At 32.6% G+C, this 15,000-nt stretch overlaps 2 protein-coding genes across 2 annotated transcripts in view; one reads left to right on the top strand and one right to left on the bottom strand.

The window, feature by feature from the left end:
* The window catches only part of twf1a (twinfilin actin-binding protein 1a), a 12,724-nt gene extending 936 nt beyond the window's left edge, over window positions 1-11,788 (top strand). The window contains exons 2-9 of the mRNA XM_058766912.1: window positions 914-991; window positions 1,269-1,447; window positions 3,732-3,827; window positions 4,451-4,555; window positions 6,671-6,796; window positions 6,897-7,047; window positions 8,215-8,336; window positions 10,821-11,788. Coding sequence (XP_058622895.1) covers window positions 914-991; window positions 1,269-1,447; window positions 3,732-3,827; window positions 4,451-4,555; window positions 6,671-6,796; window positions 6,897-7,047; window positions 8,215-8,336; window positions 10,821-10,991 — 1,028 coding nt within the window. The 3' untranslated portion in view covers window positions 10,992-11,788. The remainder of the gene's footprint in view (window positions 1-913; window positions 992-1,268; window positions 1,448-3,731; window positions 3,828-4,450; window positions 4,556-6,670; window positions 6,797-6,896; window positions 7,048-8,214; window positions 8,337-10,820) is intronic.
* Window positions 11,362-15,000, bottom strand: part of irak4 (interleukin-1 receptor-associated kinase 4) — a 10,338-nt gene continuing 6,699 nt past the window's right edge. Inside the window, 5 exon segments of the mRNA XM_058766911.1 lie at window positions 11,362-11,500; window positions 11,904-11,967; window positions 13,902-14,060; window positions 14,144-14,206; window positions 14,504-14,690. Coding sequence (XP_058622894.1) covers window positions 11,914-11,967; window positions 13,902-14,060; window positions 14,144-14,206; window positions 14,504-14,690 — 463 coding nt within the window. The 3' untranslated portion in view covers window positions 11,362-11,500; window positions 11,904-11,913.

Here is a 15,000-nt window from a genome sequence, read left to right as displayed (position 1 = left end):
ACTATTAAACTAATCCCATCCAGGGTTATGATATTTAACTAAAACTGTATTATTTAAAAATCATTACTTTAAATAAAATAAATGTTAACTGAAATACAATACACACACACACACACACAAAACTTGCGCAACATTTCTCATTTAGTTTAATTTGAAGTACTAAAATAACTAAAACTGAAATAAAAATTAATATTAGACATATATAAAAAATACTAAAAATGACATAAACTCACAAGAATATTACTAAAACTTTAAAATTATAATGAAAAATATATTAAAAAAACTAATTTAAAATATTTGTTACTTTAAATGTTAACTGAAATTAAGAACAGCAACATTTATCATTATTTAGTTTAACTTGATGTAAAAACTACAACTAAAGCCAAAATAAAGAATATTTATATTTATTATTAAACTATTTAACTATATATATATATTTTCCCCCCTTATATTTATTTATTAGAAATGACAAAAATGCACAACAAAATTCCTTAAACTTTACTAAAATAGCACTGTTCCATTATTATTATTATTATATGCAGTTTATATAAAATTGTTACCAGTCAGAGCACCAGAAAACATACACCTTACTTTAGATATTAATATATTAAATATTATATTCATACTAGATAAAAATAACAATTGGAACCTAAAATCTAAATATTAACTTCCTGTTTTCTGACTACGGTCATCAAAATAATAATATATCTCTACATAATGTGTTTTAATGGAGGTGATAAAGACATGCTTCGCATTTTCTGTGATACTGTGTGTGTATATCATCAGAAACACAGTGAGGAGTCGGTCGCTGTTGACTCTGATGCTTTAGACCTTGATTAGATTAATTATAATCAGTCTCTGATGACTTGTCTGGTGTTATATTTGCTTGTTTGTTTGTTCGTTCGTCTTCTAGCTGCTGACGAGGTGAAAGATGTTTTCGGCAACGCCAGGAACGGACAGTACAGACTCCTGAAGATCGTGATCGAAAACGGTATATAAACCATTATATTGACAGAGAATATCAGCCAATCACTGTGTGCATAGTTAATAAGCAAGCTGACATCATCCATAGCAACGAGATAAACCCCGCCCCCTTACTCTGAGCTGAAGACTTCTCTCTATTCCTCAGTACAAGTTTGTCTCGGCAGCTTTGTGAATAGGTTTTAAGAGATAACTCTTAGATACAAACTTTCACTGCTATTTAGGAGCACTCTTAGTGGTGATGAGTCATGACACAGAATGAGTGATTGGGGTGGATGTGGTTTCAGAGGAGCTGGTTCTAGGCTTCACCAAAGCGGCCGCTCGCAGCTGGGAGGAAGACTATGATGCTCTTCTGCTTCCTGCGCTGGATAAAGAGCTGCCCTGTTATGTCCTGTTCCGCCTGGACTCCACCAACAGCCTGGGACACGAGTGGATCTTCATCGCCTGGTCACCTGACCACTCACCGGTAAACACACCTGGATCATAGTGTGCCATATTGACAAAAAATGATATCTCCATGTTTTCTGGGATTCTTTCGATAATGATAATTAGGTGATATATTGCCGATCGTGTTGTTGTGCTGATATCTGACTACCGTGGATATTCTGTGTGATGGTCAGTTCACATCAGTGATAGAAATTAATATTTTTCTTAAGTTTAAATTGATTTTTACCTTTTATGGGCATTTTTACCTTTAATAAATGCATCTTTTAAGTCAAATTCTTACATTTAATCAGTGAATTAGAATAATAAGACATTTAGGCTGTTACCAAACAAATGAAATCAGTATCAACAAAATTAATATTTGCAGAAGTTGCATCTAAAGTGGCATTTAGATGTATTTACACACTGTTTAGGACATTAACCTGCAGTTACACGTGTTTTGATATTTTAAACATAATACATTGAATACTGATATTTGAAATTATTTAAATAATAAAAAGATACTTTGAATGTGAAATTAAAACTGCCAGCAGGTGGCAGCAAGTCACTGTTAACAAGTGAGTCATTGCAATTGAACCGAATCATTTAAAGTTGATTCATTCAGGAACGAATCACCGTCGTGTTGCTTAGAGACGCAAAACAGCGCTGTTTGGAATTAATTTTATTGTGGAAATAGCGCAAAAACGGGTAATATGATATGAAGTCTCTTAATATTGACTTATTGTTTATTGAACTGTTGTATAAAATCAATATCGCTTTTGTAATCATGCTGATTTTTGAAGAAAAAAGCGTCACTCTTCATGTGATATTAACTATATGAAATTATATTAATGTGTACATTTTCTGCCCCCATATCTTGGATTTTGTGATCATTCTTAATGTATTTTAACAGACTGAATCATGCAGTGAAAGAACACACTCTGAATGCACACGCGCTCTGTTTTTGTAAAATACTCGATAATGTCAGATCGCTAAAACAATAATTACGATATTATCGCAGACGTTATATATCGCACACCCCGAGCTAGACCTTAAAGCTTCTTCAGATCATGCAGCAGATGCTTCTCTGCAGAACTGGAGAATATAAACTGATCTTTAGGCAGTTCTGAACGTTCTTATCATTCTCATACGTGTTCAGGCTCGTCAGCGTCGTGAAACATTAATGTCTGTGTGTGTGTGTGTGTGTGTGTGTGGAGGGGATAAACACTGATCTGGGACCCGTTTACACAATGAGCCTTTCAGTTCTTCTGGAAACAGCTAAACTGATCTGTTAGACTTCTATTAGTACTTTTATATGTTATTATTACTATAAGAAAAAAATAATTAAACATATAAATATTATTAAATACAATATATTTATAAAATAATGTGTAAAATATAATTTATAAATGTTATTATTTATAACATAAAAACTAATAAATGATTGATAAATAATTACTAAAAATTAAAATGCTTTAACAATTTTATAAATAATAATATTACTAATAACGATATAAGAACATTTAAATATTATGAAATTAAACATATTTATGAAAAAATATATATTACAATAATATAAAATATTACTTATACAATATATTTTTTAGAATTTATAAATATAAATATTGATTATCAAATTATTGATTAAATAATTACAAACTAAATGAATATGTATAAGTAATAGTAAAAAAAGTAATTATTTTTGTTATTAGAAATTGTATTAGAAATGTATAAATATTAATAAATAATATATTAATAATATAAGAGAATATGTAAATGTTATTTAGAAAATAGATTTTAGTATCCATAATTTTATAATAATGATTAAATTATTGATAAATAATTAACACCTACATCTATATATGTATAATTAATAACTATTTTATAATTAATAATAATAATAATAAGTAAAATATTGATTTTTGACCACAGTGACATCTGAACCCACTCTTAGGACATCAGACAATGCGAGTGTAAAGACAAATGGTTTCTTTTCCACACATTTTGGTCACTTAAAGGGATCTGATTTTGTTATTTTTACATTTACATTACTTTTCATTCATTTAACAGACGCTTTTATCCAAAGCGACTTAAAAACGAGGAAAACAACAAACAGTTGTGAATGTTTTTAAGAGAAACTGCCCTTATTGGACTGTCAAGACTGACTCTCGATCACTTTACTGGTAGCCAGTGACAGTCAGTCTCTTTGATGAGTTCATTATAGTCCTGTGTGTTTCGTGTCGAGCGGCCGGCGCTCTGCTGAGTGTGTTTGCGCTTGAGCTGCTCTTCATGTGAAACTCACGATCTGTCGCCGCTCTTTCTGACAGGTGCGGCACAAAATGCTGTACGCCGCCACCAGAGCCACGCTCAAGAAGGAGTTCGGCCTCGGACACATTAAAGATGAGATGTTCGGCACCGTAAAGGTTCGTTTTCTTCAATGCAGAAGACTTCCTTAAAATGAAGCAATTTAGATTAAAATTACCAGTCAGAAGTTTGGGCTCCGTAACATGGTTTAAGTCTCTTCTGCTTATTAAGGCTGCATTTATTTGTTGAAAAATACAGTGAAAAATGTGAAATATTATTAAAATGTAAAAAAGTTTTTTTTCTGTGTGAATATCTGTTAAACGGTAATTTATTTCTGTGATGCGCAGCTGAATTTTCAGCAGCATTACTCCAGTCTTCAGAAATCATTCTAATATGCCGATTTGCTGCTCAAGAATCATTTCTGATTATTATCAATATTGAAAACAGTTGTGCTGCACAATATTTTTGTGGAAACCGTGATGCATTTTATGTTTTAGGATTCACAGATGAATAGAAAGTTCAAAAGAAGAGCATTTATTTGAAATAGAAATCTTTTGTAACATTATAAATGTCTTTACTGGAACTTTTGATCAATTTAATGTGTCCTTGATGAATAAAAGCATTAATTTCTTTATTAAAAAAATCTTACTGACCCTAGAACAAACCTCTCTCTATACAGCCATATATCTGTGACCTAAGGTTTTAAATGTGTGCTCATATATCATGTGTTTGTCTGTGGCAGGATGATGTTTCTCTCAGCGGATATAAGAAACACGTCACGGCTCAATCGGCTCCTCTGCCACTGACGGCCGCTGAGGAGGAACTACGACAGATCAAACTCAGTGAGGTACACACACACACACACACACACACACACACACACCTGTACTCAGGCTGTGTAGATCCAAACACCTGCATTAACTGCATTCATTTGAGAGAGAGAGCATCTTATAATCAATAAAATGATATACCAGACCACCAGTGATTAAACAGCTTACTGCAGTTAAACAGTGAAAACACTGTGAATTAATCAGTGAAACGTCTTCAGTCAGTGCTTTTTCCTGCTATTCAAGAAATTCAAAACCGAAAATAGTTTATTTAATAATCAGCACTCAAATGAAAACTAAGTTTTAGATAAATATTCAAATTACTCGTGACATGAGTTTTTACATCAGCCTTTTTTAATAATATAATTCTGTTTCTAATACAGTTTGTTGTTGAAATGTGTGGCTGTAATACAAACTTATACTTACAATAAATAATGAAGACATCAGTAAAACTATAATGGGAATGTAATGTAATGCATGCATTTTTGTTGTAATTTCTCTTTTGGATAGTAATTACTGTGGTATTTTGGTGGAAACCATGGTAAATATTTGTTAGGGTCTTTTAAATGAGTATTTATTTGAAATCTAACTCTTTTGTAACATTAAAATGTCTCTTTACTATAAAATATCTATTATGGTCACTACATTTTTTAATTGCATTTATCTGAAATACAAATCTTTTGTAACATTTTAAATGTATAATTTACCATTTTTATAACAGGTACTGTAGTAACTGGTATTTTGGTGGAATATTCAGCATAAGGGTCATTTTAAAAAGCATTTGTTTGAAATAGAAATTTCTTGATTGTAACATAAATGTCATTTATTATAAAATGTCTCATTTTTGATAGTAATTACTGTAGTAAGATATATGTGAGGGTCTTTTAAAATGCATTTTTAACATGTTGTTAGTGAGTGAGCTGATCATGTGATCTCGAGTGGGAATCATAGGTCCCTAACTCAGGACCATATAAGGACGTGCAGTGAAAACGTCCCGCCCATCCCTAAAACCAGCCAATCAGAGAGCAGTACACTGCATACAGGAAGTAGAAGTTTCATTTTCCTTAAAAAGCCCCATCTGTAGGTCAGAGATAAGAGCTGAGAGAACTGAATAAATGACAGAGAGAACAGAGAGACAAGATGATGCCTGAAAATAAATCAATGACGGGAAGCGAAAGATACAGAGACTAAATTAACTCGATCATCCTGATGGTATTTTATAACTGCATTTCTGTGGTTTATTATCCAGGGAATGCATGAACTAATCAAATGTATCTTGAATGCATTGTAAGTGGCTTTAAGCGTATTTGTGACCCTGGAGCTCAAAAGCAGTCATAAGCAGCAAAGGTATATTTGTAGCAATAGCCAACAATGCATTGTATGGGTCAAGATTACAGATTTTTCTTTTATGACAAAAATCATTAGGATATTAAGTAAAGATCATGTTCCATGAAGATATTTTGTTAATTTCTTACCGTAAATATATCAAAACTTCATTTTTGATTAGTAATATGCATTGCTAAGAACTTCATTTGAACAACTTTAAAGGAGATTTTCTCAATATTTAGATTTTTTTGCACCCTCAGATTCCAGATTTACAAATAGTTGTATCTCAGCCAAATATTGTCCGATCCTAACAAACGCTTATTTATTCAGCTTTAAGGTGATGTATAAATCTCAATTTCGAAAAATTGACTGGTTTTGTGGTCCAGGGTCACATATGACAAATGCATAAAGATAATAAATGTGACAATGGACCACAAAACCAGTCAATTTTTCGAAATTGAGATTTATACATCACCTGAAAGCTGAATAAATAAGCGTTTGTTAGGATTGGACAATAAAAAAAAAAAATCTAAATATTGAGAAAATCACCTATGAAGTTCTTAGTTACGCATATTACTAATCAAAAATGAAGTTTTGATATATTTACTGTAAGAAATGTACTAAATATCTTCATGGAACATGATCTTTACTTAATATCCTAATGATTTTTGGCATAAAAGGAAAATCGATACTTTTGACCCATACAATGTATTTTTGGCTATTGCTACAAATATACCCCAGCGACTTATGACTGGTTTTGAGCTCCAGGGTCACAAATGTTATTAATCAGTCGCTCTGTGTGTGCGCAGGTTCAGACAGACATTCACGTGAACACTACTAAGCAAACTCTGCAGGGTGTGGCGTTCCCTCTGGACGGAGAGGCTGTCGCTGCGTTACAACAGTTCAAGGACAAAACACTCAACTACGTTCAGCTGGTGAGAGAAGCACACGGCCCACAATGCAGCAGTCAATCGACAATAAAGAGAAACAAAACCCAACAGTTTTTGGTTGACATCTGTTGTTTTATTTCCAAAGAGCATCAATTTTGAGAAGGAGCTGATCGTGTTGTCGAACACGGACGCCACGGAGGTGAAGGATCTGCCCAAGCGGATCCCCAAAGACGCGGCGCGCTATCACTTCTTCCGCTACAAGCACTCGCACGAGGGCGACTACCTGGAGTCTGCAGGTACAGACGGCACTCGTGTGTTTGATCATCAGAGGAAGATCATTAGTCCAGGCGATATGTGAAAATACTGTTCACTTTTTCATAAAAGCATGAAACTTGGTACACTTGTACAGTTTGGGGCCCTGAACATGGTGACCATTTTACTTTCCGCCATATCCAAATTATGTATTTGTGTCATATTTCCTGAACCAAACATCTAATATTTTATTCAATAATACAATAAAAGATTGTTTTTAAGAATACAATCACATGGAAAAAAAATATCTTTGGTAAGTGTGTTTGTCCTTACCTCTCAGGCAGAGTCAGGTAGGCGGTATGTTATTGGTTAATTATCAAAGAAAAAAAAAAATCATTAATAGCCATAATATGGACTATTGTAAATGCTGTGATACTCAGATACTGTGATTTCCTTCTCACATTGCTGATTTCCCCATTAACTCTTCACCTGAACAGTTTATGTTGTTGTATCATTGTATTCCTTGACCATCAAAACATAGGGGTAGACGTCATGTTTTCTGTGTTATCATGTTTGGTTCAGGAGATATGACACAAAATACATCATTTGGTTATGGCGGAATGTGAAATGGTTGCCATGGCAACCATGAGGTGTTTTTTGTGTGTACCAAGTTTCATGCTTTTATGAAAATGTGAACATTTCACCTCAAATTTTGCACATATCGCCTGGACTTCATCGACTGTGAAAGGAAATGATTCCCTTCTTCTAATCCACATTATAGTTAACTAAAACAACACTAAAACCATTAAACAAAAAACATTCTTTGCTTGAAATTAAAACATAAAATATATAAAATAAATATATATAAATAAAACTGAGAAATGTTGCTTTGGCAACTAGCTGAAATTGAAAAAAAATAATATTTTATTTCTGTTAAAGTTTACTTTATTTCAAGTAAATGTTTTTGTATGGTTTGAGTTAACTGTAATAATCCTGATTGCCAAGCCAGCATTTCTCATTTTATTTAGTTTAACTTGATGTACTAAAATAACTAACACTAAAACTGAAAATAATAATAATAATAAAACTATAAAAAAGACAAAAAACACAAAACAAAATTACTAAAGCTTTAAACTGAAAATGAAAGCAGAATAATATTAAAATACAAACTCAAAACATTGCAAATATGAATAGTATCGGTGTTGTTTCAGTGTTTATTTACTCCATGCCGGGATACAGCTGTGGGATCCGCGAGCGCATGCTTTACTCCAGCTGCAAGAATCCACTGCTGGAGATGGTGGAGAACAAACTGCAGATGGAGGTGGAGAAGAAGGTCAGTTTGGTTTGGCTCGTGATTAGAGGAATATTCTCCACATACAGTACATTAGCACATCTTTATGACTCATCTGCAGTGTGTAAAAAAGCAAAAATGGTTTACAGCATTTCTGTCATACCTTGGAAATATACATTATTAAATTTAATTATTAATGACAAATTGAATACAAATACTACTAAACTGTACAATTTTCTAATTTTAGTTCTAATTTGTACATTTTTTTTTATTAAATTTGAATTCTAATTTTATTTCTAATCTCTACCTTCCTGTCATTTTAATTCTAATTTCTATTTTTCTTTCCAATTTCTACATTTCTGTCATTTTAATTCTAAGTTAAAAAAAATTCTAATTTTATTTTATTTCCTTTTCGTAATTTTAATTGACTTGTTGCTAATTCTCTTTCATAGCCTGCATCTTAGTGTCACATTCAACCTACACATTTGAACTTTTCAAATGTTTATTTAATTTTTTTCATTTTAGCCCTCACATGGTGGTCAAAATGACATTTTTATTTCAGTGAAATAAATTCAATATATTTTAATTCAATAATGTTTATTTTATTTAATATTTTGTATTTTTAGAAGATTTTATTGTACTAATTTATATTTATGTAATATTACTTGTTAACCGCTTTTTTGAGCATAGACCTGGAAATAAAATTTCCAACTTAAACTGTCATAAATCTTGAATGCTTTGGAGCACTAAAGTTTGGTCTATTTTTAACACTTGGCAGATTATTGCTAGAGTGAAACAAAGTAAAAAAAAAAAAGAACAAAAAACGTTTATTATTAAAGAAGTTTATTATTATGAAAATGCACAAAAATACTATATTCAAATTTTATACGAAATATGTATTTTACAAAACATGTTTTACTCTAAAACTGTGTGAAATCAAAGCCATAAATGTAAACAAGTTGTCTTCCAAATTTGAAGTTGATATTGCAAAATATGAGCTTTCAGTAAAATTGTGTTTGGGCACAGTAACAAACATTAATTTCTGGTCATTTTGTACAAGTGTGACTATTTTTTAGTCCACATAGCAAGTACCAAAACATTCACCAAGTTCCATACCATTCCAATGAAATCAAAAATTTAAAAAAAACAAAAAAATAAACATTTTTTACAGCCAAAAATGACCGAAGAGCACCAGTGGGTTAATTTTTAGGGCTGCGATGATAAATCGATGCAGAATCGATTTGTGGATGGATTCTGAGATCTTCCGAATGCATGGCGATTCTCTCTATTAAGGGACACGTGATCCATGTTAGCCGTTACACTATCTCCAATAGTAAGTAACACAGACCCTCTAATCTCCCAATAGTAAGATAATCTCTGGCGTGGCTGTCCACATTCTCTCTGCGTATCCTTGATGACTGTGTAAACAATAGCATCATGCTCATTGTTGTAGCCATAGATATGTATAGGTAGATTCGACCGCTCCAAGCACGCCTGCCATCTAAATAATAGGGCATCTACACACCTACACACATCTATGGTTGTACCTGCTTGAATGGTCATGTGACATGCGTTTTCAGTTGTGTAGTGTAAACGGAGATGATTTCTAAAACTTAGTGAAACCGCCAGTGTAGACGAGGATCGTTTTCATTTTAAAACGCCGTTTTAAAATGAAAACGCACTAGTGTAAACAGGGCCTGAAGCATGCAGCGCCATCTGCTGTTCAAAACTAAGCTCAGAATCGACTCGAGAAAGAATTGCGATGCATTCGGGAAAATCTCGGAATCGATGCTGAATCATTTATTTTCCCAGCCCTATTCACTTTTATTCATAATGTCTGAGCTGAAGTGACGTTTGTGCAGTGTTGGGTGTAACTAGCTACTGTCATTTAATTGCTTTTCCCTTGAAAAAGTAAAGTAAGGGATTACTCTTATTTTTTCTGTAATTACTTCTTATGTAATTGAACTTAATACTGTGTGTAGAACATTTATACACAATACAACAGTGGATTTAACATCAAAATTTAAAGTCTAACCTTAAAATGCATGCTTTTTATACACCCTTCTCACTTTGAATACTTTGGAGAGTTAATTTGTTACACTTTAGTGTCCAATTCTCACTATTAACTAGTTGGTTATTAGCATGAATATTACTGGGATATTAGCTGTTTATTATTACTTAAAAAGCACATATTAATGTCTTATTCTTAATCCTCAATTCTTAAACGTAACAACTACTTTACTAAGTATTAATTAACTAGGAGTATTTTGACGCAAAAGTCATAGTTAATAGTGAGAATTGGACCCTAATCTAAAGTGTGACCAGAATAATTGATGTAGTTATTTGAAATAATTAAAAAACTGTTTCATGTCTCTCCTTGTCAAGGCTGATAAAGGATTTAGAAAGTAATGGAGAGAGTAATTTTTACAGTAATCTAATTACAGAAGATGTAATTAATTACTTTTTTGGAGTATCTTGCCCAACACTGCGTTTGTGTTGTAAATCTGGGCGTGTTTTTCCCCGCAGCTGGAGATCGATAACGGCGACGAGCTGACGGCCGATTTCCTCTACGACGAGGTTCATCCCAAGCAGCACGCGCACAAGCAGGCCTTCGCCAAACCGCGCGGGCCGCCCGGCCGAAGAGGCGAGCGCAGGATCACGCGACGACCCGGAGACGGCCAGGACGCCGACGATTAACCCTCCATCAGCAGACGAGGCCACGCCATTCATTCCTCACAGAATCCGACGCAGAACTATGCACAATGAGACACAAACACCTCTGCGGTGCGTTTACGAGGTGTACTTCAATTTCAAAACGAACCAACCAATTATTAAACAATATCGTGCAAGGCTTTAGTGATTTTAAACTGTGCCAAAATCAGGTCGTAGTTACTGCTGAAGACGTGACCTCTGCAAACATTCGCCATTCCTTTTATTGTGTCTCATATTGTTTTATTTTTCTATTTTTTACCAAACACGAGGGAGATGCCAATCACGGCTCTGATGGATCAAACTCATTTTTTTACGACATAAACTCATTTTTTGATATGATTGTTTTGGTTCCCATGTGCCAGGATGCTCATTTTTCTATGCAAATGCTGTTCTGTTGTTTTCTTTTCCAATGTTTTTGTCTCTGAGGTGCATTTCCCCGCCGTCTCCCGAGGCATTACGATGGAGCCAGATCAGGACGCGTTATTATGATGAATCTAAAAAGGGAAGATGGAAATACATGGGTGAATTCGATTGAATCACTGTTGGGTCAAAACGAACACAGGTCACATGGAGTATCTACTGTCATTTGGCAAACCACTGTTTAGCGTCCGTACTGTGACGGCAGCCGCTCGAGTTTCACATGTAGCCTGTCTGTGCCGTGTGTGTGTGTGTGTGTGTGTGTGTGTCTATGTGTGTGTGTGTGTGTATACAGACGTCTCAAATCTATGTACAACTTTGTTTTTTTGTTTTTTAGAGAAAAATAAAGTATTTGAATCATTGAATGGACTGTCCTTTATTACATAATACAGGAGAGATTCACACGGGGCATTCTTGGTCTGCGTTTTGTGAAATTTGTGGTTAAATTTCAACAGGAATGTGAAATAAATATAGATTTACCCTGAACAACTCATCTGGAGCTCTGGGAATGTGTTTGATGAAGATCTTCCAGTTCAGAGAGAACCTGACAATTAAAAAAAAAATTATATATATATATATTAATATAAATGTGTGTATATTTAATTATTATATATCCTGTTTTTGTTATGGCTTTTCAAATTTGTATACACTTGTATTTGTGTACACTTATGATTTGATAAATATATATATAAAAAACTATTAAATATAAAAACTATAAAATATTACCAATTAGTCTCGTCAAATGTATGGTTTATGATTAAACTTACTAAATATAAAGATTAAAAAGAAATATAAGTCACAGTAAATAAGTTACTAGATAGACAGGTAGACAGATATTATAGATAATATATAGTATAAAACAACTATAAAATATAATATGAAATTGTAATCTTTAAATATAATCATTCAAATAAATATGAAAATGTTAATTCTATACTAAGCATTTAACAAACATGCAAATTAAACTATATAAACTAAACTATAGATTTCAAAACATCAAAACAAAAGAAAAGCTTTTTAAATGCCATTTTCATATACTTTTGGTTTATATATATTCAGAAACATTTAATATAAAACAATATAAAACAAATCTTTATATAAACGTTAAAATAACATTTAAATTAAAATATGCAATAAAAATAGTGCTGGGCAACGATTAATCGCATCCAAAATAAAAGTTTTTGTGTACATAATACGTGTGTGTACTGTGTTTATTTATTATGTGTGTGTGTATATATATATATATATATATATATATATAAATAAATACACACCTATGTATGTATATATTTAAGAAAAATATGTTATGTTTATATATTAAACATATTTATATATAAATTATATTAATATAAATATATACATGGAAATACATGTAAATATTTTCAAAATATATACTGAATGTGTGTGTCTTCATATATACATCATAAATATACACAGTACACACACATATATTATGTAAACAAAAACTTTTATTTTGGATGCGATTAATCGCGATTAATCATTGCCCAGCACTAAATAAAATATAATATGAAATCATTCAAATAAATATGAATTAATTTTAAGATAAGAATTTAGAAAACATGCAAAGTAGTGACTTTATTGGTTAACACAACATTATAATCTCTAAATATAAGCATAACTATAATAATAAAAAAATAAAAAAAGATCTTTATATACTCTCTCTCTCTATATATATATATCGTATTGACCTGAATATAAGACGATGTTTTATTCTTGGAAATACATCTGAAAAAACACGGTGGTCTTATATTCAGACTTTGACATGTCAATAATACACCCACAACAATAGGTGGCGCCAAATACACATAAAACCAGTGTGCTATGAAATATTTATTTTATGGTATATCAAAAAGTGTATATTTTTCAATGTCATTGTTGGTACATTTTACCAGTATTTACCATACTTTCAAAACAAAAATTAAAATAGGAAAAATATGCAATAAGAAAATAATTTAAGAAAAAAATGTGTTTTACAGAGAGAGAGAGAAAAAAACAACAACAAGATTTGGTTTTCAAAAAGCCTTTTTCCAAAAGCTACATCTGTCTTATATTCGGGTCAATACAGTATATATCATTTTTATATATTATATAATACATAATACAAATAATTTATACATAATAGTTAACAAATATTACAAAGTTATAAAATATATATTTTTATAATATATTTTATACAATTATTTTATAAAATACTTTATTATAAAATAATAAAACAAATAATATTAAATAACAAAATAATATGAAAAATATAAAACAAATGTAAAATAAATAAAAACAATGTAAATGTAAAAATACATGTTAAAATAAGTGTGTAGTATGTAAAATAATTCTCAAATTAAATAGAATAGAATATCTGGTAAGTGATTAAACTTTAAGTCCATGATAACACACACACACACACACATGCATGCACGCACGCACGCACACACACACACACACACACACACACACACCTACCTCTGTGATGGTGGGCCTTTTGTTTTTCTTCTCGCAGAGACAATGAGACGCCACGTCATACATCCTCTCCACCTCCTCCATCCGCCATCCCTCCATCTTCTTATCAATGAAGTCCTCCAGAGAGAGCTCCTCATCATCGATCTCGTCCTTCATCTCCATCTGAAACACACACACACACACACAGCTCAGAATCAGTCTCTCTGCGACGCAGCTGGAGAGTTTGAGACTGAAGCTTCACCGACCAGCAGCTTGGGATCACGGCTTTCATCCACCGGAGGAAGACCAGACAGGATCTCCAGCAACACCTGCGCAATAAACACACACACACACACCTTCACTGTGGGGAACCGCGCAGACGTCTGAGCTAGGGGTGTGCAATACTGACAACAAATAATATCTTGATATTTTCATGTAATGTGTGCATGCACTCTGTAAGTGTGTTTTGAATGGGTTTTGTAAATTACTCGATAATTTCAAATCGTACATCATTAAAACAACAATTACGATATTATCGCAGACGATATATATATATATATATATATATATATATGGCACAGCCCTAGTCTGAACATGAATAACGGCTGAATGCTAGCAGGACGGACCACGCCGAAGCTGAAGACGTCAGATTTAGGAGTGATTTCTCCTCTCAGGGCCTCCGGCGCCATGTAGGCCGTCGTACCCACAATCCTCCCCGTCATGACCGTCGAGCACGTGTGATTGGCTGAGGCACGCGTCAAACCGAAGTCAGAGATCTTCGGAACGAAGTTCTCATCCAAGAGGATGTTTCCGCTGTTAAACAGATGGAATAATGCTTTAGAGATCTGTGAAGAGCAGGTGACACATCTGGGTTGGTCACTGAAAGGCTGATCATCATTAGATTAATCATCATTTAAAATAATTCAAAAGAAAAACGCCATTCGAATGTAACACGACCAGTCAAACGTTTTTGAACAGTACGATTTTTAATGTTTTTTAAAGTCTCTTCTGCTCACCAAGCCTGCATTTATTTAATCCAAAATACAGCAAAAACTATTGTGAAATATTTTTACTATTTAAAATAACTGCTTTCTATTTGAAAATATTTAAAAATTTGATTTAT

The sequence above is a fragment of the Onychostoma macrolepis genome, chromosome 25 (genome assembly GCF_012432095.1).
Source record: "Onychostoma macrolepis isolate SWU-2019 chromosome 25, ASM1243209v1, whole genome shotgun sequence".
In the NCBI taxonomy this organism is placed as follows: domain Eukaryota; kingdom Metazoa; phylum Chordata; class Actinopteri; order Cypriniformes; family Cyprinidae; genus Onychostoma; species Onychostoma macrolepis.
This window is presented reverse-complemented; position numbering and strand designations above follow the sequence as displayed.